Source organism: Ciconia boyciana, chromosome 11 (assembly GCF_034638445.1).
Source record: "Ciconia boyciana chromosome 11, ASM3463844v1, whole genome shotgun sequence".
Taxonomy (NCBI): Eukaryota; Metazoa; Chordata; class Aves; order Ciconiiformes; family Ciconiidae; genus Ciconia; species Ciconia boyciana.
Window position 1 is genome coordinate 1,329,839 of NC_132944.1, and position 26,588 is coordinate 1,356,426.

The following is a 26,588-nucleotide window of genomic DNA, read 5'->3' on the forward strand; positions in this document are numbered from 1 at the left end:
TACAAAGACTTACACTAAATAATTTTGTCATCTGCAAATTCTGCTGACCTCATTTTTTTTGTTCTACCCCTCACTTCTGCCTTTCTGGATAATTAATGAATGAATTAAATACTAACTGCAGTACAGATCCTTGGGACATACTAATATTAACCTCCTACTGAATTGAAAACTGACAGCCTAATGAATTAAATTCTCTGCATAACAACAACAGCGTTGACAGTGAAAATCAGGATGACTTGTGATTTATCCCTAATCTGGGGGGGAAAAAAAACCAAAACCCAAAACCAGAAAAACCCACAACCACCCAAAACTCTGCAAGGACAGGACAAGCAACTGCAATTTCCAGTGACTTTTATGTAACTTGTGAAAAAACAGGCTACTTAAGGAAAAACCCAATTAAAAAAAAGAGGAAATATCTCCTCTGTATACCCATTTCACTTGCTGTTTACAGAATCACTGAGCTATCAAACAGTACCTTAAGCATTTTTTCCCCTATGAAATTGTTAAAAGTGCCTTGGCTAGAATATCCTTGGAACGTCAAGACTTGTTTAGGTACTTGATCCAGAGAGGACAAGGTACAGAATTTATAGCTAATCAAGCCTAAAGTAAAAGATGAACAAAATGACCTAAACTGATGACTACTGTAGCTATAATCATGTTGGCAGGACATGCTTCCTTGTCAAAGTAATTTAGTTTTTTCTAGATATCAGAAAATTTCTCACATTTCTCTGACACTTTGATACAGTATCTGTAGCAGACATTTCTGTAAGCAAAAAATATATTTGGAACAAACATCACCAAGCCACACAAAAAAGGGCAGTTTTAGTGTTTTGCCGCTGTTATAAAAACTAATGTATTAAAACTTAGATGTGTTATGAACATCAGCAGAACGTCTAGAGTTATTTCTGAAACTATTATACTTCAGCATGTAAAAAAGTGTGTAATTTATACAGCAGCTTTAAAATACTCTGATTAGTGTCTTCCAAGTACAAATCCTGTTGTTTGATCTTTATATGAAAGAAGAGATAGAATAATAAAAAATACTAATGAATATTCACATGGTCTTGAAATAAACCTCCTTCATTCATGAACATTTTGAGAGATCAAATTTTATTAGGACAAATGTTCACAAAAAGTATACAGGTGTAATAATGGACTTAAATTATCAACATTTTAATAACCTGTACTACTGAGCTAATAGGCCTTTTCATAGGAAGCCATAAAGTTCTTTGGGAAATGTGCCTTGTCTTACTACAGTTTTCAATATAAGTTCTAGTCAAAGCAGATTCCTTTACTTAGGTTAGAAGAAGATTTTACAAAATGCCTGAAGGCAGATACAGGTTCCTAACGTGTGATGCTGAGAAAATTCTGCTAAAGTTTTAAAAAAACATTGAACATTCTGCCTTTTAAGTCCTATTGGATGCTATCTGCATCATTAGGTACACACACATTTAATCACCTGGATCACCAACTTTAGAAACTAAGACCCAATCTCAAAGATAAATTAGGGGCCAGAACCTCAGTCAAGATCGTTGTAACCGGACTAGACTATACTTTCAGCGGTCATGCCAGAGTAGAGCAGCATTCAGTGTGTCCTATTTCTTCTCCATATATCCACTACAGCAATTTAGATGTTTGTTGTTCAGTGGAAAATTGGGCCAGATGGTACAGTCAGATTTACTGTACTCAGACCTGTACAGGAGATTTTAGCATGCACAGTGGCTGTGTGCAAGATTTTCAGGTGCCCAGCAAGAGCTAATGTTACTGTCATGTCTGAAGAAAGTCCTAGTCAGCCTCCATATTTCACCCAAATCACATTCCCAGGTGGCCTATATCATGTCTGGAAAACCCAAACATACAGTAGACTGGGAAGGTGGTTGGTATGTTAAGACAGGGATACTGAATGTTAAGAATGGAATTTCTAGCATAATCTCAGCTTTCTTTCATGGGTTTTAGTTGCACAGCTGCAAAATGGGGATAATGAACAGCTGTGAAAACACATTAATTAAATACCTGTGAAGCACGCTGTACCAGTGGTAAAGTGGCAGTGTAAGATGCAGGACAGAAAGGGCAAAAGTGAAAATGAGGCTTGCATGTAACTAGGATGAGTCAGAGTCAACACAGAAACAAAAAATCAAAAAAGGAAAAAGATGTATGCATGTAGAGATGGCCACAAGCAGCCAAATTCAGACCTCACTTTCAAAGGCCGCGGAGTTTAGCTTGCTGTGCCATACTTTGCTAGCCTGGGAACAATTTTACTCATGCAAGCTGTGTCTGTGTTGCTGGGACTAGACCTTGATTTGCCAAGATTCTGAAGGTATTTTTAAAAAACAAGAGACCTTTAAAATCTCTGTCCAGTGCCTCCCTAGTTGCAGTGAATTTGTCTGAGTGACACTGTATTTAACTTTTTTGGTCACAAATCTGCAGTTGCAAATTCATATTGAAGATAACTTTTGCTTCATGAATGATATCTTTTTTCAATGTTGAATATTCCATTCCCCAAGGTAACTTGATGGGTAGGTGGCGTACCTGGAAAAGTGACCCTGAAAGGAATTAAGGAGACAAAATAGAAATCAGTTCACTTCAGTGCAATGCGTACATGATATGTTTATATTCTGTTGTATATTGCAGCACCTCCTGCTTTTCTCCTATCATTCTAATGCGGTAAGTGAAATCTCCTTTGGAAGGACTCATTATACACATAACAATTTGTGTTTGGTTTCTTCAAGGTCAGCAAGAGGTGCTGAATTTGTTGTACTTATGTATACATTAGAATGGAAAAAATACAATTTTTTAATTCAAAATAAATTCTAATTTTACAGTTGAAATGCATACTATATACTGCCAGTATATACAGAGAAACACAGAGAAAGTCTGACTGTCTCGCTGTGTAGGTACAGAAGCCCTCTAGATCACTGCCGGTGCTGAGGTTAGTGAGGTCAGAAGACTACTGCAGGAAGAGAATGGGAAAAAATAGAAAAGATGGTGGAATTTTATAAATTGTCCCATGTTGGTGTTTAAAGCATAGAAAATAACAAACCAATTCAGGACAGTGTTAACGTTTAAAAAGCCTCAGAATTATTGTACTTGATTGCCCACTTAAAATTTCTGAGGTGTACATACCATAATTTGCAACCAAGTAACCTTGAAAAGATCACAATTCACTTTCCTTAGTACTATCAACTAAGTCATTAAACATATTAACATGCCTATTTATAAATTGTATTAATTATTTTCAAGATTTAAGACTATTGTGTTTTTCTAAATTTCCCTGATGTATTTAAAGCAGAAACAAAGGTTGGGATTTTTGTTTGTTTGTTACTCGTCTCGTCTTGTGAATTCTCATCACTCATGCATTCATTCCGTTGTTCAGTGAATAGCTCATTAATATGATTTCTATCTGTGTATAAAGGCACATGGCAAAAGCACTGTTATGTAACAGTTTGAAAAGACAGCTATAAATAACCTACTTTAATAACTATAAATTTACATTAGAAAGGTAGATAAACTCTGAAGTGAAAAACGTTTATTTTTATCTGATGTTACTGTTTCGTAATCTGAGCGTTATCAGACTCATCCTGAATAATTTGGTAAGGTCTTGGGGTTTTATACCATCTGGGAAAGTCTTGCATATCAAATGGATTTATATGATAGGAACAGAGATTTTAAAAGAGCTACATTTCTCTCTTGGGACTCCATCTTACTTACCTGGTACACATTCAAAAACTCCCAGTGACATCCCTAACAGATTAGGCTATGCAAAGAATGGCAGGTTTGGCCCTTATTTTACTGATTTTTCTAAACACAAGTGCTCCTTTCTGAATAATCTGAAGGAAATCAACCTTGATGGCATTTGAAATTTTCCTTCCTTATTACCATTAACTGGCTGCCTTAATTTTGGAAATTTACTGAATTTATGCCTTCCTTTGGCCAAGCATCTTCTCTTGGAAGGAAAATACTGGCAGGCATAACCAGAGTGTTCAGTTTTACAGTTGCTATCAATCCATCATTATCTCTGTAGAGATCCATTGTAAGGCTGAGAGGATGTTCTCATAAAATCTTCAACAGGCGTATAAAGATACAGCAAGTCTAATACAGTAAATTGAACATAAGTCTACTAGTAGAGAAAGTGATAAAGAAATAACTGAAAAAGGAATGTTGTTTTATGTACTCTGTAAGTCTACAATACCTATTTTAAAGTAATGAAGTGTAATGCCTCCTGTTACAATTTGATTGCTGTAGGTAGGCAGGAGCAGCTGAACATAATGCAGAAGCAGGAACCTATCCCGTGCACTCCTGGCAGCAGGATCAATGCCTCTTTAATGAGTTTTGCCAGTCAAGCTTAACAGCTGTGTACATTTGTATGTATGTAAGATCTTCCATTTAATTTTTAAATAATGGATAGTTATAACCACATGCTGAAATACAATTGTAACCAGATGTAACCAAAATTATTAGTTCGTTCCTTTGTAACTAAGCAACATAGAGATAGGAGCAGGTTAGACAATGCTTTAATATTGTGTTTGTACACCTACGGCTATGGATATGCTACTATGCCCAAAGACAATTGGACAAGGAGTAGTATGGACATGCTGCTATGTTCCCAGTACAGCCCCAGCCCATCTTGACAAAGAGTCGAGGGTGGTTAGAATAATTGGTTTGTGTTAAGGGTGCCTAATCATTGTTAGGGACCATGCACCATGAAGAAGGGGAGCAAGTTACATAAGCAAGGTGGGATTGCGCAGGTCCAGAAGAAGGGGTCAACTAAAGGACACACCTGTACGACCACCAAGGACCACCAGAGACCCCCACGGAAGCCCCTCGGAGCTCAAGGACGCATGCGTAATGACCACGCAAATATGATAATTAGTTCCAGGAAATAGAATGAATATGCATTATCATTCCAGGAAATTTGATGCATATGTATGTAACTGGACAATATGAGTTTCAGCTGATGTAACCTGCGGTATGCACGCTAGGTGGAACGATCCCCTGTGCATCCGGCACCGTAATAAAGAATGCCTGCTTCTTAATACTACATTGGTGTTAAGGAGTTTGATTCCCAATTTTGGTGACACAATGATCTGTGAACTACTAATTCCCTTTTGAGGGGAAATGAGCCTTTTGCCAAATGAGCCTTTTGCCAGTAACTAAGGGACACCAGTTGTAATCTTGTTCCTCTGTTGACTTTAAGTACCTTTTCATATACTGGACTGCTCTAAATACTTCTTTGACTGATGTTTCTTTGGTGGTGTCCTGGTTTCAGCTGGGATAGAGTTAATTTTCTTCCTAGTAGCTGATATAGTGCTGCGTTTTGGATTTAGGATGAGAAGAAAGTTGATACCACACTGATGTTTTAGTTGTTCCTAAGTAGTGCTTACACTAGGCAAGGACTTTTCAGCTTCCCATGCTCTGCTGGGTGCACAAGAAGCTGGGAGGGGGCACAGCCAAAGTGGCCCAGGGGCTATTCCATACCATATGACATCATGCTGAGTATATAAACTGGGGGGAGTTGGCCAGGGGGCAGTGATCACTGCTCAGGGACGGGCTGGGTGTCGGTCAGTGGGTGGTGAGCAGTTGCATCACTTGTTCTTCCTGGGTTTTGTTCCTCTCTCTCTTTTTTGTTGTTGTTGTTTTCCTTTTAATTACTATATATTATTATTTTATTTTGGTTATTAAACTGTTCTCATCTCAACCCACGAGTTTTCTTACTTTTGCCCTGCCGATTCTCTCCCCCATCCCACTGGGGGAAGGGTGAGCAAGCGGCTGGGTGGGGCTTGGTTGCCGACTGGGGTTAAACTGTGACAGGTGGAGATATTTTCAAAGGCTCTGCAGCTATGAGGATGGAACCAGACAGCAAACTAAGCAGGAAAAAAGCACAGCAATGAAAGCCATAGAGCTGGTCAGCCTTGAAATACATGTAAAGCACTGTACTTTGAGATCAACGATGCGCAAGACAGACACAAAGGGGGCAGCTGAAGTGTTGCAAGATGCAGCCTGATAAGGAGGAAGGAAACTGACCATCCTTCCCAGCGATTTCTGCAGGATACTGTTTTATTCTTCAGCTTAAACACAGACAACATCAGACAAAAAAAGGCCCATCACTGTTATTCTCACCTTAAGTTACTATTCTCAGACCACTTTCTTTCTCCAAGTCTATTAACCTGCCCTTTTTATCTCCTACTGAGCCTGGTGTAGGCAACTCCCCATCTCTTCTCATCCCTAGAGGAACAGTCTTTTCATTAAATGTGTTACTCTTATTTGTCAGTCACTCTTTAGCCTTTAAATCAGATATTATTTTATTTGAGAGGTTCATGAGTGTGATATTGCAGAATATTTTTCATCATTCTACTATGTGAGCCCTGGTTCTTCCAGTTTAATGAAACTGTTCTTACAATTAAATTGTACACAATGCATTTAGCTGCTGATACTACACAAAGCTGGCCCTATACTGTTAACACATGAGTATAGACATATCTGCAACAGTTATGGTTGGAACTATTTTGAGTTAGCTTGACCCAGTACACTGTAAAATAATCTTCCACACCTCATTGTCTTATCATTTTGCTGGAATTTCACCTTCTGAGTTGCAATTATTCAGAGTTGGGTTTTTTGGGGAGGTTGGTTTGGTTTGTGTTTCATTGGTGTGGGGTGGGTTTTTTGTGGGGTTTTTTTTTTTTTTGGTAGAGAAGTGTTTTTAAAGACTTTTAATTATTCAGGCACTTTAAAATATGAAATGCCTGAAAATAAAGTCAGGTGTTCCTTGGCCAGATGGTTTTTTAGTAACCTTTTTTTTCCTGAATGAACTCCAGAACCTGAGATTTTCTTCATTCAAAATTTGTCAGAGACTCAGGCCTCAATGCAGGAAAGCATGTATGCATAACCCTAATATTAGATACATGCTTAGTACTCCTATCAAGTTGGTTTAGCCTTCCTGAACATGATGAGCCCTGCAAGTCCTCGTACTGCCAAAAGACATGAGACATACATATTGTATACCCTTGAGATCTGAGGGCTGGGAAAGCATTGAGGCAATTCAAAGGAAGACAGGCAAACAGGCACCATTGTCTTGTGCCATTCAAATACTTTCTTGTTTTGAACAAGGATTTAAAATTATTTCACTGCAAACAGAAGATCACCTCGTGATACACTGCTATAGGTATTTTCTAGCTTTTTAGAAAATACCTTTCCACCAGAAATTGATTAATTTAAAAGATTTAATCCAAGTATATGTCTCCTTGCTTCCTGGGGAGTGTTTTCAGATCTTCAGACCAACCAAGTGAGTTTGTAAAATCTTCCAGTAGTTGTCCCACTTTTATTTCCATATTTCAGTAGAAACATTATCAGCACCTGGTGTTTTGTTATTTACTGCTTGTATTTTGATTGCCTCTTAAATCTCTTTAAAACGTAATTCTTCCACAAATGGCTCAGCTGCTTGGAGAATAACCATTTATTGTTTGCCTTTATCCCTCTCACAATTAAGCAGCTCATTAAAGTACTCCCTCTATCATTCTGTAACTGCATTCTTTGTGACTAAAATTTCCATTTTTGTTCTTTATCAGACTTACTCAGGTGTACATTGATATGCACATAAAATTATCTCATATTCCTAATATGTCTATCCTGTTCCAAGTCTCCGCCATGCCAGCTAACCACCCTGCCGACTGGAGGTATTTTTACGTTCTTTGCGCTGTCATTTTAGTGCAAGAAGGATGTGCTGACTCCATACTGGTCTCATCACTGCAGTATGGAAAAAGAAAGTAGTGCACTGCAGCAACTATGCTAAGTCAACCCATGATTTTAGTAACTTCTCTCAGAGCATGCAGCTACACTGTCTGCCTCCTAGCCTACTCTTCTCTATCCAAAATAGTCTCTAATGCTAACGCAGTGCTGCAATGCATGACTTTCAATTTAAGCAAGCAGGAACTTCGCTTCATAATTTTACTGTGTAACAGAAACTGCAGAGCTGCTCATCAACGTCTCCTGCCTTATTCTACTCCTACAATTTCTTAGCATGCTTTTGAGTATGCACTGAAAGGTATGTCAGACATTTAATTGCTGTACTTAACTGTCATGTTTCATCAAAAAGCTTTAAGGTACTAAGTGCACTTTGCTGTTCCTCATGAAAATCACTCAAGTCTAAGAAGTATTTGAGAACAACAATAATTTTCCAGTAACACACTGAATACTCCTCACCATACACTGCTGATGAAAGACATACTGAGATTGCCAAACCTACTTTTAAAAGCTAGGAAGTACTGGGATACAGACATTTTCTCACCTCATTCACAGCACAGGATGCAAGGTACTCACTATCTACTTATCTACTCAGTTGTAATTATACTAACTGTAAACACATTGTATTGATTTAATCATGGGCGATTTTATCACATCCCTCCCTAACATCTGAGTCTTTACTGAACTTATCTTCATAACATGCCTGTGAAGGAAGGTTATGGATTGATTGACTGAAAGAGTAAAGAAAAAAAAAAACCCTCTCTATTTTGGGGAGCAATGTAAGGTGTAGTGGCTTGACTTGCCAAAGCTTTTAATACCATATATCTTTCTGGGCCCAGCTCCCAGTGACTTAAATTGCAGCTGTAAAGTTCAGCTCTTCTCTAAGTCAGACCATACAATTTCAAGATGTGCATTCAGAAAATGAGTAATATACAAACAGAAGCTGCAGTGAGAAGTGAACTGTCCAGCAACAAGCAGTCAGTCCTCTGGGATAGAAAATGGAATAGCCTTGCTGAGGTACTGATAAATAAAACATTAGGTGAATAAATATTGGAAAAAAAATACTCCTAGGTAAATAAAAAGTCCTGTATAGGTTTACTTGCTTAGAATAGATGAGAATCGGTTAACTTCTGTACTACCTAAGTTAGAACTGGTTAAATTCTCAGGTGGTGTCCCTGGACAGCATTTGATCTTCCTGGGCAGAATTCAAATAGCTTAATTCAAAGATGATTCTCCCCTTCTTAAAAATCTTTTCTCTCACTGAATATATACTATCTCTCTGTCGTAGGTAATGACAGACAGATCCTCCACACAATAACTTCATTCACTAAATAGCTTTGATTAATTCCAGGAGCGTGACCTTTCCCATGCACCATGAATGGTGAAGACATCCTACCATTAAATGTATGTTGAAATGATGATACATATGAATGCATACTGACAAGAAGGACAAATTAAGATTGCAATACCTGCCTGACTTCTGACTTATAAAATATAATGCTCTTTCAGAGTACTTTCAAGTGTCTTCAAAGTTTCTAAAAAAGCAAATTATTAAATACACAGAAAATCCATCATACAGAATCATGTTTATGCCTACATAAATCACCAGTTCATTTAAGTCTTCAGCAAAAACATCTGTAACAAAGTGAACTGAGTAGTACAATGTCATCCACTACCATGTCCAATCACAACCAGGAGGTAAAATATACATTTTGCAATATGTTTACAAAATATAGTGTTTAAAAAAAAATCAAATTGAGACTTGTGATTCCTGAATTCCATTCCAGGCTCTGAACACACTTAAATGATTACAGGTCTGTCAGTCCTGGTTAAAACTTCCCTCCTTTTTCTTCTTCCTCCTACATTATCCTACTTCCCATGCTGTTCCACCATGCTTTTGAGCAATACACAGGAAAAGGTCAAGCTCGCATTAGGCTGGCTGACAAAATCTCGCTACTTACTGTGCTCCTTGGAGGAGCTCCATGCGGCTCAGACCAAGACCGCTTGTAGTATTCACCTGGTTTGCAGAGTTCACATACCACCAAGTTCCTTGTCTTGACTTCTTCACCTTTTCCTGCATTTTAGTCTGCCTGCCATTTTTTTCCTCTAGGACACAAAGAGTACAGGAAAATAAGTCTTCTTACTTGAAGGATATAAGGATACAGAAAATTGGTATTTTTACAATAAAACAACTGTTGTTTAGCTTAGCTGTAAGCATCACTGTAAGTACTGTAACATAGATACTGAAAGAGTATAACATGCAATGTAATGCCCATATCCTTGATGGATTTTTTAGGGTTTTCTAATCCATAGGATTTAATCCATTTAGGGTTTTTTTAATCCATAGGTCCTATTTTTAAAAAACACTTCAGCCCACTCTGCCTTCAGCAGGGCTTGTGGAAGATGCTGTCTGGGGCAAGGTGAAGGCAGCATTACACGCCACAATCTTCACCCCACATCCCCAGTCGGGTGAAAACAGCACATGCTCCGCTCGTAAACGACTCGAGGCGAGCTGCTGAGGTGGCTTCGGTCGGTGACAAGCACCATCTAGGCCGCAACCATCAGGCTTATCCCTTCAGCTGGCGCCGGCCACGCTGCCTGAAGAAAACCCGCCTCCTTCCCCAGCTGCTCAAGCCGTTTCCAACGTGATGTACCCCGATAGGAGCCTTTTTAGCCGCCCAAATCTGCGGTAGTTTGACTCGGCGGACGTCCCTCGCCTCGACCGCTGCGATCGCTCCCCACTGTTGGCGCCACTAGAAATTACCTCAGGGAAGGCGGTGCCGGGGTAGCACGGCCCCGGGGGGCGGAGGGCGAGGAGAGGGCCGGGCCTGCCCGAACGGGGCAGGCCCGGCCCTCTCCTCGCCCCTCCGCCCCCCGGGGCGCCCTGCCCCGGCGCTGACGTCCCTCCGCCCGCGGCGCATAACCGCCCTTTCCCGCCCCCACCGGCGGCGGTTGCCCGTCGCGGAGCATGGCTCCCCCCGCGCCTCAGGCGCTGTCTCTTCTTCTCCTCCTCCTCCTTTCCCTCCACCTCACCGCCTCCTCCAAGCTCAACATCCCTAAGGTGCTGCTACCTTTCACCCGCGGCACCCGCGTCAACTTCACGCTGGAGGCCAGCGAGGGTTGCTACCGATGGTGAGTTGCAGGTGCCGCCGCCTTTTGTCCGCCGCTTCTCCCCCCCTCTCCCCTGCCGCCGCCGCCGCCCGGATGCACCTGCGGCGTTTTCTCAGTCCGCGGCGGGAAAACGAGATCTAGTGGGGCCTGATCGCTCCCCGCTGGAGCCGTTTCCCTGAGGGAGCCAGTAGCACCAGGCCTCCCCTTGCCGGTTTCACGTTACTTCGGGCGTTTTTTGGGGTGGCCCAGCAGTGTGGGGGCAGAAATGGAGATAATCCCTGAGGGGAAAGGCTGGGCTTTACAAACCATCGCTGGTTTTTTTCTGTAGTGGGGGTTAAACCTGCTGGAGAGGGGCTCTGTCTGGAGGCCAGGGCTGAGAAGGCCCTGAGGGGAAGGTCCCTGCTGTGGGGGAGCTTCCTGTCACGGCTGGGCACCCCGCATGTGCCTCGCACCCCACGTGCATCCACCCCACATACCCCACTCATGCCCACCCTGCTTCTCCACGTACCCCATGCAGGCCCTACACATGCCCTATGTGCTCACTCTGCTGCCCCACATACCCACAGTACCACCTCACACATGCTTGCCCTGCAGCCTCAAGTGTGTGGGAACAGCACCCAGGACTCAAGCTTGTGCTGCTGGTGTAGAAATACCCCTTCTCTCGCTGTGGTCAGTAATGAAGGTCTGACAGCTTTGAGTTCGGGCTGTGGGCATAAAAGAGTTGTAGCACATAGCTGAGAGCATCTCAGTGCTGCTGTTAGCATAGGCAACACCCTGGACACATCACCTAGGGACAACGAAGTCAAGTTTTAAAAGATTAAAGCTTTCCTGGTTTTCTTTTGGAGGCCTTGATGCTGAGCGCGTGGGATATACTCAGGGGACTTCTAGCTGGGAGCCCCTGTCCTGCCTCGCACAAGGGGGAGGCCTGTGAGCTGGGCTCATGGGAGGCAGGTCTGGGCTGTGTGGAGCACCAGGGGCTAAAGGCAAATACCACAGTGTATGCAGATTTAGAAACTGTGTCACAGTCTTCACGTTAAACAAGTGTTACCAACTCCTTGTCCTTCCTTTAGCATACCACAATTGTAATTTGGATCAGTAATGAGCAGGAGGTACCCACCTGGAAAAAAAGTGTCAGTCAAGATATGTTTAGGATGATATTTCCATATGTGCCAGATGGATGTGTGTAGCAGTTTTCAGTTATTATTTTGTGGCTCACAGTTACTGAAATACATCTTGTAGGGCTATGTTTTCCCTCTATATCAGTTTATTTGCCTGGTGGTCCTACACTTTGCATCCCTGGGCTGGTTACAAGCCTTTGATCTGTGACGACTTACACATTTGAGGGTGTTTGCACACAAGAGCAGTAATAAGAGTTTCTCCAAAAGTTGACTGAAAGGAGGTTACTAGATGAGCTGCTTGTGGTCATGTAATTTAATTTTTTATGGACCATTTTAGTGAAAATCTTACAAGTATGTGTTTTTTCTTTTTCCGTACTCTTATGTTTAAAGGCATGTTAGTCTTTAAAAGGATTTGGTTTATGTGGTAAAGTACATTGTATGAAGCTAAAAACCAAATTCATTAAAGCGCTAGTAAAATCTAGGAGGTGTAGACTGTCTTTCCTATTTTGCCAGCGAACTGCTAAGTGATGCTGGGCTGGCTACAGCCATTCCTGCATGTGCCAGGTGCTATCCACCTGTCAGAAGTATATAGACCTTTGCAAATCTCACTGAAATCTACAGATGAAAAGATATAAGATTGTACTCTAGGGAAATACCAGATTTGGTCCACATATGTATCTCTAATGAGGGTGATTTGTAGGCACTTCAGAGCATGTTATATTGGTACCAGTTGCCAGCAATGAGTTGTATCCCTCATGCAGATAGGCTTTAGCATGCTTTTCCATCCTCTCCCTCTGCCTGCCCTTCAGAGATTAATTTTGATTGAGAATTAGGGAAACTATACCAACTTTATACGGAGTGTGTTGTCTTTTTCTGTACCAGGGTTGTAAATGTGTATTTGTTCACTTCTGCTTTGCAGGGACTGGCAGGATGTGGGTGGTAAAACTCACCGTGTGCTTACAAAACCATCAGAAGGAAGCAGTAGCTGAGCAGACGCAGTCATGCTTGTCACAGTGCTCAGAGCATGTTTGCTAGATTGCATCTGCAGCTCTCTTTCCCTCTACCTCCTTGCCCCTGCAGGCCTTGAACTGTAGGGAATTTGAAAGAAGTGTACTTTGGAGGGGCAGGCAACTCCACAGCTACTTGCTGACAAGTTTCCTGTACTTTCCGGTTAAAGCCATCAGTAATAGCTATTACTGGAAGGAGGCCGTTAAACTGAAGAGGTTAGGAGGTACCGAATGTAATGACTTCAGAAGTAGTGACTGTTCCTCACCCAGGATTTGTAAAATGACAGGTGGGTTTGCATGCATGAAAGCAGGCATTTGGAATGGAAATGGTAGGATTCAGGGCCTTTGTGTCTGGAGGGGGGACCGAGGTTGTGAAATATGGGTGATTGCGAGGTTAGAGGTAGTGTATGAAAGCTGTTCTCGTCTTATAGCAGCATTTGTCTTTAAAGGACATCCTTTGAGTATTTGAAGGGCTGCATTACTCATCTCAAACATTCAGAATTCATACCTGAGTGTCCAATTTTGTGAAAAATCAGTCTGTGGCATGTTGTGACCTTATTTCTTTCCAGTTTCCCTTTGGGGCTTCAAGTTTACCTCTGAAAGCAGGAGATTTTCAAAGTAATTGTAGTGGTGTCTCAATATTCCAGTGATTCAAAGGGAAAAGGTCAAATTTTATCATCATCCCAGCAGATTGGGGGCAATGATAAAGCTACAAGCATGGCTTTAAAGTATTTTCTGATTTTCAAGATGTTCATGCCTTCTGGAGTTTGGGTTTCCTTTATGTTAATATTATTTTTTGGTAAAAACTTTGTTTTCAAAGCATACGGTGTTCCCATCTGTAAATATTGTACATGGTACTATCTTCAAGGATAAAACACAGTCTGTGTGGATATATTTAGCATTTAAATTACATCTGTATTTATCTTTTAATTACCTTAATCCAGAAATTACACCTGGAAGAATGAAAGCACTCAGAAGCTGAATTCTCTCCTTGAAATCTGCCTCACCATAATAACATTTTGGGGGGCAGGGGGAAACACACAGAACAAAAAACCCCCACATTTTCCCACAAGGTGTACAGCATGGCGCAGGGTATTTAGAGCAGAAATTATCTGTAGCATATAAATATGCTTACATGTCTGTAACATTATTCCATATCTTGTAGAATGGAGATAAATGGTGAGAACTGGTGGAAAGTTTAAGCTTCAGGAGTTAGCTTTGAGAAATACAACTGATCGAATTTGAACTATTGACCATTGAAGTCAGAGGTTTTGCTATGGAAAGGTAACAGCTGTAGGAAACTGTTCAAAGGTGATAATGGCCCTGTACGATGTTGTTTGTTGCAAATATGATGAAGGAGAGTTTATTGCCACCTTAAAAGGGTTTGTGTGTGCTACTGAAGCCCTCACTGTCAAGGTTACATAAAGCTGATTGCCATTGCGAGAGGAGCAGGTGGTAGAGTGGTGTTTGAGCTGTGTAATGCACAGCAGAGAACCCAAACTGGGTTCCAGAGAACCCAAAACCTATATACAGCGTAGCTGTTGCAGTAGTTGGCTGGCAAAGCTCATTTTCTAGCTCCTTATCTTGTCATGTTTCTGATACTGGGTTGTAGATTGGTCTTATTGCTCCATGGGATGTATGTGGTGGCTTATGTGTTTTAAATATGTATATTAAATAGCATGTTGCTGATGGAGGTCTGTTACTAATGCTATAAGAATTACAATCTCATCTCTGGTAATCGGGGGGGGGGGGGGGGTTGTGGTTGTTGTTGTTTTGTGGATTACCTGTTTTACCACGGGTCTAAAAAACCCTGTCTTTGACTCTCACTGAAAAATGTTTTGTGTGAGATACTGTTAATTTCCATATTACAGAATTACATCTTAAATAATTATTGTTATCCCCTGCCAGCCTTACCCCTTCTTTGGTTCTCACCTGCTCTGCATTTCCTACTTATAAGGCCATTATAGCAGGCAGCAAAATGTTCTCCCTCTCTCTGGGAAGTGCCTATGCTGCTGGTAGGGTGGCTGCACTACCTGGTAGTGGTAGTTTCTATACCGGGTGGGCTGGCTGCACTGCAGTGTGTGCTTTCCCAGCATGGCTTCAAGCTCTTGTAGATATCAGAACGAGCTCAGAATTGGGTTGAGATATCCTTGTTGGTAAAGTGAGATGGGCTGTGCTGCTGTGGCTCAGGTCTGTGTTACCTGAGTATGTTGGCTCAAAACCAGAGAGGGTAGCATGAGTCTTCTGCATAGATGTTCTGCCAGAGTTGAAAAGGAAGAAGAAATAATTGTGCTTTTTCTCTTAGCTGATGTGTCAACCTGCAGTGCAGGTATACTGTTGAAAAAACTTTTTCTGAATCTGAGCATAACCTGCCTGGGAAGGAGGACAGAAAGAGTAGGGACTGTTGATTTTGGGCAGCTTTCATTGCTGAACACCCATGAAATGTTTTAAGACTTTTGTTCTCTTTGGGTGGGGTCTCACCTTAGTAATTGAAGCTTAGTAATTGAAGTGTCTACACGGGAGAAGGTTTAACAGAGTAGATAATTTGAAATAATGCAAAATGTGACATTTGTGTTCTGGAAGTAACCTGCCATTTTTTAGTTTTGTTTTCTAATTTGAAATCAGGCTAAGCTAATTTCAGAACAACTTGTGTAGACCAACCTTTATTTATTGCATTCTCTTAGTTGGAAGGTGACTACCACTAGCTGCCATTTTCCTTCATGCAGCTAGAAAAGGTACGAAGATAAGCACTTATGGTAAAATGCATTTGGCCACCAGTTGATTTGACAAAATATCCAAGTTACAGTTCGGCATCTGGGTTGGATTTTGAGAACAATCATCACTGGCTTAGCTCTGCTTCCTTTGAAGTTAATGGGCATGCCAGCTGATCACCGTTATAAAATCCCATAAGCAAAAGCTTCATCCTTGGCTCATTCTGTGGTGTGTGATGTTTCCATTTGCTTTTAAAGCAGACTGGATGGGGGATTTTTTTTTGCTGCTTTTTGTTTTCCCAGTACAATAAGAAACATCCTAGGAGAGGATTGAGTGAACAATAGAGAGATAATCTGCCACTATGTTGTTAAAAATCCTTAAGACTTGAGGGAACTCTGCCAGGCTCCCTCTGTGTTTTCTTTGGAATGGGTTCAGTTCCCGTATTCTTGGTTCTCTGGGAATCTATTTTTTATCATACAACTACCGTGGCATGGACACTGTCTGGCTTTTGTGTCTCTCTTCATTTTTGTATGCCAACAGTGTTAGTCCCAAGAGTGACTAGAAATAAGGTACCTAAGGTATCAGTCAATCCAATCTTACCAAACTCTTGAAAACGTTTACTGTCCCCTTTCCCTCTGGCTATGTATCTGCCCACATGCCTGGTACAAATTCTAGAAGATTAGATCAACTGACAGTCATGGTGCATCTCCACAAAGGTAGATTTTTGCTAATTTAGTCAATTGAGTTTAGTCTGAAGAGCTGAAAAGACAATATAAAATGCTGAAGCAATAAGAATCAACAGAGTATTGCTGGAGTGAGGGAAAGAGTAATATTTGCCTGATCTTTAATCCAGCTGATATAAATTAGGTAGAATCCTTGAAGTATTCATGTGTGATATTACAGAACAGTTGATTAAAAAAAATGCAGGCATAGGTTTGTAGATCTGTAGATACAATCTTGGCACACGGTTCTGTGTCCGGGGGGTGTGTGTGAAAATTGGGAATGAAATGGAAATCAGCAAGAGGACTGGCGGTTTTTATTGCAGGTGTCATTAATTCCTCAGCAAGTAGGGTTTTATTCTGAGGGAATTAAATATTGGGACTTTTGTTAGCTTCTTTTTTCCTCACCCCCTCACTCTTTTTTTCTAGTGCTTCCTCCCCTGCCTTGCTCTTTCTTATAGACGCTGGCGTGGTATCGCGAGCTAGTGCCAGAAATGCTTCCCATTGCTTGCTTCTCAGGATCTAATTTTGACCTCTGACAAGCCTGCCTCTCGATATCACACACTGACATGCTGCTGAAGATCTGCTGTAATTGGAAGATGATATAACTTGCAGTCTTTGATGTCATTTTAAAGCAAAAGTTTCTTTTTTCTTGTCCGTCTAGGACACAGTAGTGATCCCTGTGTGTATTACAGCAGAGTAATGCCACTGTAATACAGAGCCTGTTTGATTAGTGCCTTATCCTTTCTGTACTTGACCCTGAATCTGATGTAGCTGTAAACAGAATGTGCTTTTGATATTGCCGAATGATGTTGAGGGGTCATCAAATATTTCATATGTTATGGTTTAAAAAACAATAGTCATGCAGATTGTTTTTTAATATAAATCAACAGTAAACCAAGCCTCAGAAAGGCCCTACTTCACCTGCCCAGTTCAGGTAATTGCTTGAAATAGCAGCATCCTATTGTTAATAAAACTAAAAATGTATTTGTATTTAAAAAAGTAAAAAATTCAGCTGATAGTCTACCTCCTATTTTAAACTACTGTTAGAGGCCAAACAGTATCAAATCTCAGGTTCCCTACCCCAGTGACAATGAAGAGTTAACCAGCATTCAGCTGTAAAAGCTTAAAAGTTCCTTTATAATTGTGGAGTGTTTGTAAGTTTACAGCTAAAATTTAATGCAAACTTTTAGTTTATCTTTGTTCCTTCCTCTTTCTAGTCTGAAAAATATCCTGTAATTAGATTTAGTTTTACAACACTGCTATTAGTGCAAACTGTAGTGGTTATGTATTACAATACATAGCCATATATTAAAAGGACAAATACAAAACACAGTGGAGACCCCTGTTGTGTTGTAAACACAATCAATTTCAAGACTGTAAGAATGCAAAAACCTCAAATTAATACAAAAAAACCAAACAACTAATGGCAGAGAATATTAAGCAATGTAAAGAACTAAATAATAAAAGTAAAAGTCAATTCCATACATATAATGCTTATTTAAAAATGCCTGCAAGCATATTAAGTCAGATCCTCATGCTCAGCTTAAAAAGCCTACCAGCCAAGTACAGAAAAAGCCTTACTGGTTGTGAATACTAACGTCATTTAAAGAAACTAGCTAAATGTTGGAAAACTGTCTTGTGGTTGCCTAAGAAGCTGCAGAATAACAGGAAAAGAACTAATTGTTCACTCTTAAATTAATCACTGTATAGTGAAGTTAAATGTACTACAATATAGAAAATAGATCATATTATTTTAGAAACTGTGTAAACTCTAGTATAAAAAAATATGCTCATATTTGTGTACATTGCTTAGGTATGTAGAATATAACAAACAATTTTCAGGTTTAAGCTTCTAATTGGTGTTTAAATTGTCCATTTCATACTGATGTGGGTTATTTTTCCCTTGATTAGATAAAATACTTCAAAATTTCTGGGTTAGCAGTTGCTACTGTTGTTTCAAAATCCTTTAAAACTAGTCTTTGTGTAAGCAAAATATTGTTGGGAGCACACCAATATTATGAATTAATAATTCATTGAATTAATGAATTTTGCCCAAGACAAAAATATTATATGACTATGCAGTGTCTAATGAACCTATACACTGCCATTAGCAGGCACAATTAAAAATGTTCTGCCTGGGGTTTTGCGCCCTCAGATTGCAAGCTTTTGGGGCCTCATTGTTTGGACAGTATAGTATGATAAAATCCAGACCCAGATGTAGGGAACCAGAGAGCTGACACAAATGTATTTTTGTTTCATGTGAAGTTTCTGTGAGAAATGCTGTGTTCGCTGGCCTACTGACTGTTTCGAACCAAAGGGATCTTGGTGTGGTGTCTTGCATGATTGGATTTGTCTTCAGAATTGTGCTTTTCATTGCTTAAAGTTGAAAACAGGATTTGCAATTTTACTCCAGTGACTACAACCAGATAAGTCCACATTCACCTGGACTGCAACTGTTAACTCTAAGATAACTGAACATAACTGTGATGTTATTTTTTGAAATGGATACAGTTTTAGTTAACAGGAAATTTTTTTCTTCACTGTTTTGGATTGGTTGGTTCTGCCAGTAATAAAAGTAGCTAAAAGCTATGTCTGGGGAGAAGAGCATGTATGGTATTGCTGTTTGAAACTCCCCTCCAGCTCCTTGCTGAGTTAGAAGATTTTTCCAATAGATCACAGGTAGGCATTTTTGAACATCCTCCAGAAGAAAAGTCTAAATCAATCCAGCTTCATTTTCTTTACCAGGTGGGGATCTAGTGCCCGGTTTAGTTTCTATTTACCAGATAACGCAGTGTTTTCAACAGAACTGCTGTCCTCATCTGGGAGAAGCAATTCCTGAATAGCTTTGTCATCAGCACTTTCTGTCATTGTTTTAATCCTTCAAAGGACCCTTGTGAAAGAGCTTTGACTCAGGATCCCTGAGCAAACCGTGATGGCTGTTTCAGGCGCTTAATTCATTAGCGGCTTAAGCAGGGTGCTGGGCTCTGAGCTGGAGTCCAAGCAGGCTGCCTTTCTGCTTACTCCGCAGTAACTCCTGGAGGTGTAGTGAAAGGGTTAAATCCCTGACTAAGACGCAGACTTGCATTTTTTTAGTTTCACTCGCATCCTTGTTCTCTTTTGTTCTCTTCCCCTGCAAAGATAGTTTTGGTTACCTGCTGAGCAGAGTTGATGGTGGGACATTTCCTGTGACTTCTTACCTGATAGGACTAAGCAGGCCTTGAACAAGCCCGTTAGGCTTCCTAATTAAATCACTGATAACAGGAACTCAGGACGATTGTGCCAAAGATAAGCACCAAAGAACTAGCTTAAATCGACCCCCTTGTAACATTCCAAGGTTGAAGGACTGATGAGCTAACTCAATGACTATATATGGACAAAGGAAGCCCAAAATTCAACTAGTGGACAGCGTGAGGAAGACTATGGAAGACCACCGGGAGGGTGAAAAGACCCTAACCCTAATTTTACTGCGCATGCTTGGACTATGTAAATGAATTCTGAGAACTCATCACCATAAAACTGCCCTTTTCAGGAAATCTGATGAATATGTATGATTTTTCTGTAGATGAACTGATGTGTTGTGCTAACCTGGCGGAGCACTTGTGGCGGAGCGATCCCCAGTGCTGCCCAGCGCTGCAATAAAGAATACCTGCTTAATAGTCATCCCCACTATTGAGTTCTGATTTTGGCTTTTCACGGCAACAGTAGCATGAGCGAGGAGTTGTGTAGAGCAGCGGCAACCCAGTTCTCCAAAATGGTTAGTCAGCAGCTCATCCCAGTTCGGAAGGGTGACACTCTTTAACTATTTGCAAGAGGTATGGCCTGCTTGAATATTTTAATTGCTTTGAGCACTCTACATTCAGGCCTCAGATGTATATTGCTGCTGTCTCAAATGGAATTTCAGGAGGCTTGTTTTTTAATAACTTTTAAACTTTTTCATCCTCACATTTTTGGCACACAGGAAATGAGAACTGGGGTCCATGTCCACAAGCTTCCCACAAGCTTGTTCCTGGAGCAGTTGTCTTTAGAAAAGCCATACAACTCAGTGCAGGAAGTAACATGCATCAATTTTAGGTCAAAATTCCATGTAGGCTTACATTTCACCAAAGATGGCTATACAACTTTGCATGTTTTACACAGTGTTATATACTATAGCTAAACAGACTAAATCCATTTTTTTTAATTTCTTCATTAAAAAATGTTGTTTCTTACTTGTTCAGAGCTTCTGCCATAGCAAACATACATAATTGAGATGTTCTGTCATCAGGGAAAACTTCACATTTTTTTCAGAACTTTGTTTCAAACTTGTTTTGAAAATGCAATTAGAAGTGGCAAATGGAGCTTTAGCTAAAATTATTTTACATTCTACTTCAGTATTCTGTGTGTGTTTTTTTGCTTGTTCCGTGCCTCTAAGCTAATAAATAGTCAGGCCAGAGGCTTTGTAACTTTGTTAAGTAGCTGGGTATAGCTCTGAACTGACAGAATTGCATTCAGCAGTGAACATGCCATGGTAGAGAGAATGCTGTGTTTGTCTGCCTGGGCTCTGGTGGGCTTCTGGTTTGTGCTTTCCCCCTTCCTCAGCCGGCACTCGCTTTTGCTGAAGTCCTGGAGGAGCTGTTGCAATCCAGCTCTTAGGAAAGTCGGGACCTGACCATGTAGCATGTCTCATGTAAATTACTTTGGTGGTTTTTAAACCAGACCTTTGATTTCTGTCTAACAGTAACTTAAATCCTGCTAACACGACCAAATAATCTTGTAGGTCCTCCACCAGGCCAGAGGTTGCAAGCATAGAGCTGGCAGATCAGGATGAGCGCCAGTGTTCACAGAAAGCTGTTGTCCAGGCACGGTCCTCACAGCCCACACGTCTGACCAGTATTATCTTTGCTGAAGATATAAGTAAGTTTTAACTTTTGTAAGCACACCGGTATTTGTTTATGGGCATCCTGGCATCCTCCAGAAACAGAGTAGAGATTTAAAAGTGCACAAACCAAGAAATTTCCATTCATATGCATAGTCATTTTAGACTTTCCATGGGCATGGTTTTTAAGTTCTGTTTGTTGAAGGCCTCAAATAAGTGTTAATGATACATCCAGGAAAACGGGTAAATCTTTAAAAAACAAAAAGGGAGGGGGTGGCTGAAAATAATTTTCAGTACATACTTTTTATGTAATGCAAAGTCAGATGTTTTGCATTTAGAAAGCTGGAAATTGCCTTTGTGTCTGTCATATAATATACCTGGTTAGTTTTTATAATGACAGATAGGCAAAAACAGATGGTCAATTAAATGTCTTGCAGTCACTAAATGAGGTATATAGGGGTTTATCGTCCATGGGTAAAAGTCATTAAGTTCTCTAGGACATGAGCCATATCTGACAGTTGCAGTGTAGAAACTCTTTAACATGTACTCAGAGAAAATGTCTGTAACTGTTAGTGTAGATGGAAATCACAGGTTTTTTTAAGATTTATTCTAAAGTTCAGTGAGGAGCTGCTTTTCTTGCTTGCTTAGCCACAATCACCATTTGACCAAGAGTTTCTTAGTCAAGGTCATGACCTAGTTTCAGTTCCGTCAGTGTCTTGTGTCATTGGCTAAATTTGAGGTGCATTTTGTCTTGTTGGTGCTCTTGATGAGTACATACAGTGTTGCTGATTTCCTGTGCTCTTTCTGATGTCTCTTCAAGTGACTGGACAAGTGCTTCGTTGTGATGCTATAGTTGATATAATTCATGGCATCCAAATTGTGTCCACAACAAGAGAACTGTATCTTGAAGATTCACCACTGGAGCTAAAAATTCAGGCTTTGGATTCTGAAGGTAAGAGATTTACTAGTAGGAGATAAAATATATATTGAAATTCTTAATTGTCTGATATGTGCATTGGTTTTATTTGTGACACAATTAAATGTTAGAAGCCAAGCTGCGTAATTTGAAGGGAGTTCTCTGGATAATACAATCAGTAACCTATTGTTTTTGTTTAAGTGTAAAATCGACATACCACCTGAATAGGAAAATCAAACACTGCTTGATTTCCAACAACTTTTGCTTGCCTTTTTTTCCTTATTTTCCAGGAAACTTAACTCTAGTGCTAAGGGTATTTTTAAAAATCAGAATTTAAAATAATTAAAATAAAGGTGTCAGCTCTTAGCAATTCTACCTCCAGCTGTCAGCTCTTAGCAATTCTACCTCCAGGTCAGGAGTAAGAAAGTAATGGAAAAAGTCCCAACACTTATCCTGTTGAAATGTCCCATCAGGATTTAACTAAGCTGAGCAAGGCTGCACAGGAATGTGAAGTAGGCTGGTTTTTTTTTTTTCCTTTTTTCTTTTTTTTTCTTTTGAGCTGAGATAGTCTAAAGAATTTTGCAAAAGGAAATTTTATCTGAGTCCAATCAAGCATCCAACAGGATGTTCAGAGATGATGTTGAAGACCAATCACCCACCTATTCCTTGGATTAATATCCCTTAATTATTATAGAAACACTCACTTTTGGGAGGTACCATTTAGGCTCATAAAAGTCAGTGCATTTGGACTGGATGCATAATTATTTAATAGGAGCAGAAAACTTCTGCTTTTCATACTGTCTGTAGCATCAGAAAAAGAACCATGATACTCATAAGAATATTATGCTTTGGTTTCAACAATTGATTTTTATGCATACATCAACACTCACACAAACCAAGTGATTTTTTAGGACAACTACTGGGCTGAAAGGAACTGATATGTAAAGCAGCTATAAAAGGTTGAATTGTTTGTTTTGGGTAGTTAATGAGCCCATCCTACATTTGTTTGTAAACCATGAATGCCAGGTTATGTATGGCAATATGTTGTTAATGAAATTTCATTTTCTTATACTATGCTTAATACTGGATTCTTGGTTTGCATTTCTGCAAACTCTCAAGCATGCTCAATGGACGAATTTGCCTTGGAAGCCACCCAAGTTAGAGTCTGAACAGGAGCAGTAGTTCAAAACCCACAAAGAACATTTAATCTGCATGACTGAAACAAGGTGTTGGTTAGAAGCCGTAGGACTAAACTTCCCAATCTAAGTTTAGGGGATCAGGATACACTCAAAAGCTTTGAAAATCAGTTCCTTTTGACCCAACTAACCTTGGGATCCATCCTTGGGAGACCTTTGGACATATTGGACTCTCAGTGGTCTTTCTTGGCACACTTTAAAAAACAAACAAACAAAAAAACCCCCACAAAACCAAAACAAACAAAAAACCCACAAGAGCAGTGGCAAGTTTATGGAAGGACATAATTGTTCAGGAGAAGTCAGAGAATTGAATAAGGGACTTCTGAACACTTTTTTTTTAATATTCAGAAGGTGAAAAAATAAATATAAAATAATTATCCAGTTCAATGAATATTGGGAAAAATCTGCTTAGGTTTGCTGAAAAATTGCACAAAGAACAGGTTGTCAAATCTGCTACCGCAGCCTGTGTGAGAGGGAGAGTAGATGCTTTGTATCAGCCATTGTAGCTTTTTCCCTGGTGTGTAAGTTGTTAAGTAGACCCTAGGGACGTACCAAGCACGGTGTGTTTTGGGCTGGTGGTGATTATTGCATCTTACATTGCCAGATTATTGCAGCTGGTATGGGTCCGACCATTCATTAATACTGATGATTATTGATGATCCTGTGAGTATCGAGGTATCCTTAGGAATAGCTTCTTTCCTTATTCTCTTCCATATAGTCCAGTTATTTTTTTTCATAAGCTGTATTTTTTAATCAGTTACATTAATGCAGATTCCTTTTTGCACATGTTTTTAATAAGCCACTCCAAATATAAACTTGCTCCCCAAATACTACGTTTCAAAGATTACTAATGCAAGAGAGGAAGAAGATCATGGAGATCTTTGGCCAAATTAAGTATAGAATGTGGAGGGGAAAAAAAAGTCATACTATATATTGTTTTCTTTTATCTGTTGAACTTTGCTCAAGTTATTCTACTATGACTTAACTAGACGTGAGTTAAGTAAGAGAAAGACTTAAAGATGTGAGTTTGCATTTCTTTGGCTATGAGTGTGCAAGGAACACTGGCTTCCTGGCCCACTGATGGAGCACAGCACATCAAGACAGCTCTCCTTGTTTGCTGGGGTTTGCTCCAGCCTTGCCAGTGAGAGCTGCTTTTCTGCTGAAGCATCACAGAGGAGCAGCTCTGGGCAGGGTTACGGCTGTGGAGCAGGAGGCTGTGGAGCAGGAGCACAAGTCACTGCCTACATTGACATCCGAGGAGCCTGTGAGGGTAATGTTACAGCTGTGTGATCCTGCAGGGAAGGACAGAGACACAATACAGTTCATGGCAAGCGCTGTATTACCTGTCTGCTGCCCTGGGTGCTGCCTCTGATAGGCTTAACTGGGAGACAGCTGCTGCCCTCTGTGCTGCGGAGGTAGCTGATCCTCTATGAATGAGTGAGACCCTGCATCATCTGAGGAATCCCCGTGATAGCTTGTCTTTGATAACCTGACTTTGCCTTCGTAGTGAGGGACTCCAACAGGAGCCAGGACATCCAGGCCCCATGGTGGTTCAGAGGCTGTAAGGATGCTTTCGTGTTTTCGCTACCCATTCGCTGTGGCACTGGCTGTGTCCAGGCATAGCCTCTCCATAGTGCCACGATGTGCGTTTCTCCACTGGCCCTGTTATTTTCAATTGGAGCAAAACAAAAGAGTGTAGTATAGCTTTGCAAAGCTAAAGCATGCATCATTAAATAAAGTTAGATTTGAAGGCATGTTAAATAACCCAGTCTCAATCAATTTTATTTATATTGCCTTGTATGTTTAGAGTTTTGTGTTTAAAATCCTATTTATTTGGGATTTGGAACTAACTGCAGTAAGCTGTATAGAAATGGGAGAAACAACGTAGGCTGTGAGTTGCATTATCTTGTCTTAAATATTTTTGTAGCTTAAAAATGTCATAAACCTTTAAGGATAAGAATTTGAGAATAAATCTGCTTTGATTCTTACTTTATTAATGTATATATGAATGTCAAAGGGAAGAACACAAATGAAAATGTATTTTAAAATATAGTAAATACTGGGATTTCAGTTCCATATTTATTTGTCCCAGTGGACATTGCAATTCAGAGCAAGACTCATCTTGAAGATTGTAAGATGTTTCAGAGTAGCAGACCATTACACTTAAATGTAATCATGATAAATCGTTGCTTTCAGTCCGTTTGTTTAAAAATCCGTCTTTTAGGGATAAGATAAATAAATTTCCTAGAGGAAAAAGTCACAGTTTGTGTTCCAGGAAGACTCTATGCTTGTTACTTGTTTTTGTTTTAACCTGATTGTTTGATTTATAGGAAACACTTTCAGTACGTTGGCAGGGTTAGTCTTTGACTGGACAATAGTAAAAGACACAGAGGCTGATGGCTTCTCAGATTCTCACAATGCATTACGGTAAGTTCATTTACTTTGTTCTCAAAAGTCTTGTGTCCACTAAGATTGATGTGTATAAATAGTTCCCTGCATCTAGGCAGTTTACTGAACTGATGCCTAAAATAATGCTTATGGGTCAATTGTTTTTAGGGTTTTTTTTTAAGTGCCTACTCAACAGCTTGGGCACTCTCATCCCTGTTTAATTGAGCAGCTGGCAGTGTTAATGAGCAGCCCAGGTAGTTCTCATCCAGCAACTAGAAATAAATAGATGCAATTGTTGATCTTCCTGAAACATCTTGTGCAAAGGAAAGGTTTATCAGTAAGATTGTTATTTTGAGATTTCAGCAGGGGTATTTCCCCCCGCCCATATTTGTCACCAGACCATCTTTGGCCTCTGTTTTGGTGGTTTGTTTGGTTTGTTGTTTTTTTTTATTAAGCATGTGCACTGTGTAGTTTTACAGTGGTGACTTCCTTGTTCTATTCTTCAGTGGCTTCAAACAGAAATTTGAGTTTCCATCCTTATTAAACTAACCAGAATTGAAGGCTACTTAGCAGTACCTTGTATGGGATATTTTTCAAGTTGGACTACAGGAGTTTTATCTTTGCACTGACACCAACTTGTGCCAACACACCAGGATCCTGTTATCTAGCAGGATTATGCTAGTATTCATCATTTTGTATGCCATGGTGAATCTTGACTTTGCTCAACATGAATGTTGGTAGAAAAAATACCTCTCTGATATACGTGAATTTGACCAGCGTGCAAACACATGAAACATGGGTTTTTCTCACAAAGCAGTTCACAGGC

At 40.2% G+C, this 26,588-nt stretch overlaps 1 protein-coding gene and 1 long non-coding RNA gene across 3 annotated transcripts in view; one reads left to right on the forward strand and one right to left on the reverse strand.

Moving 5' to 3' along the window:
• Window positions 1-1,189: 1,189 nt before the first annotated feature.
• LOC140658132 (uncharacterized) lies at window positions 1,190-10,484 on the reverse strand. The gene is made up of 3 exons (XR_012044615.1): window positions 10,392-10,484; window positions 9,699-9,843; window positions 1,190-2,543 (listed from the first exon to the last, which is right to left on the reverse strand). It is a non-coding gene; the product is annotated as an uncharacterized lncRNA (long non-coding RNA).
• Window positions 10,485-10,655: 171 nt separating this feature from the next.
• NUP210 (nucleoporin 210) overlaps window positions 10,656-26,588 on the forward strand; it is a 69,505-nt gene continuing 53,572 nt past the window's right edge. For both annotated transcript variants that reach the window (XM_072876267.1, XM_072876268.1), the window contains exons 1-4: window positions 10,656-10,869; window positions 21,164-21,300; window positions 22,083-22,214; window positions 25,705-25,801. In XM_072876267.1, the coding sequence (XP_072732368.1) occupies window positions 10,706-10,869; window positions 21,164-21,300; window positions 22,083-22,214; window positions 25,705-25,801 (530 nt within the window). In that variant the 5' untranslated portion in view covers window positions 10,656-10,705. The remainder of the gene's footprint in view (window positions 10,870-21,163; window positions 21,301-22,082; window positions 22,215-25,704; window positions 25,802-26,588) is intronic.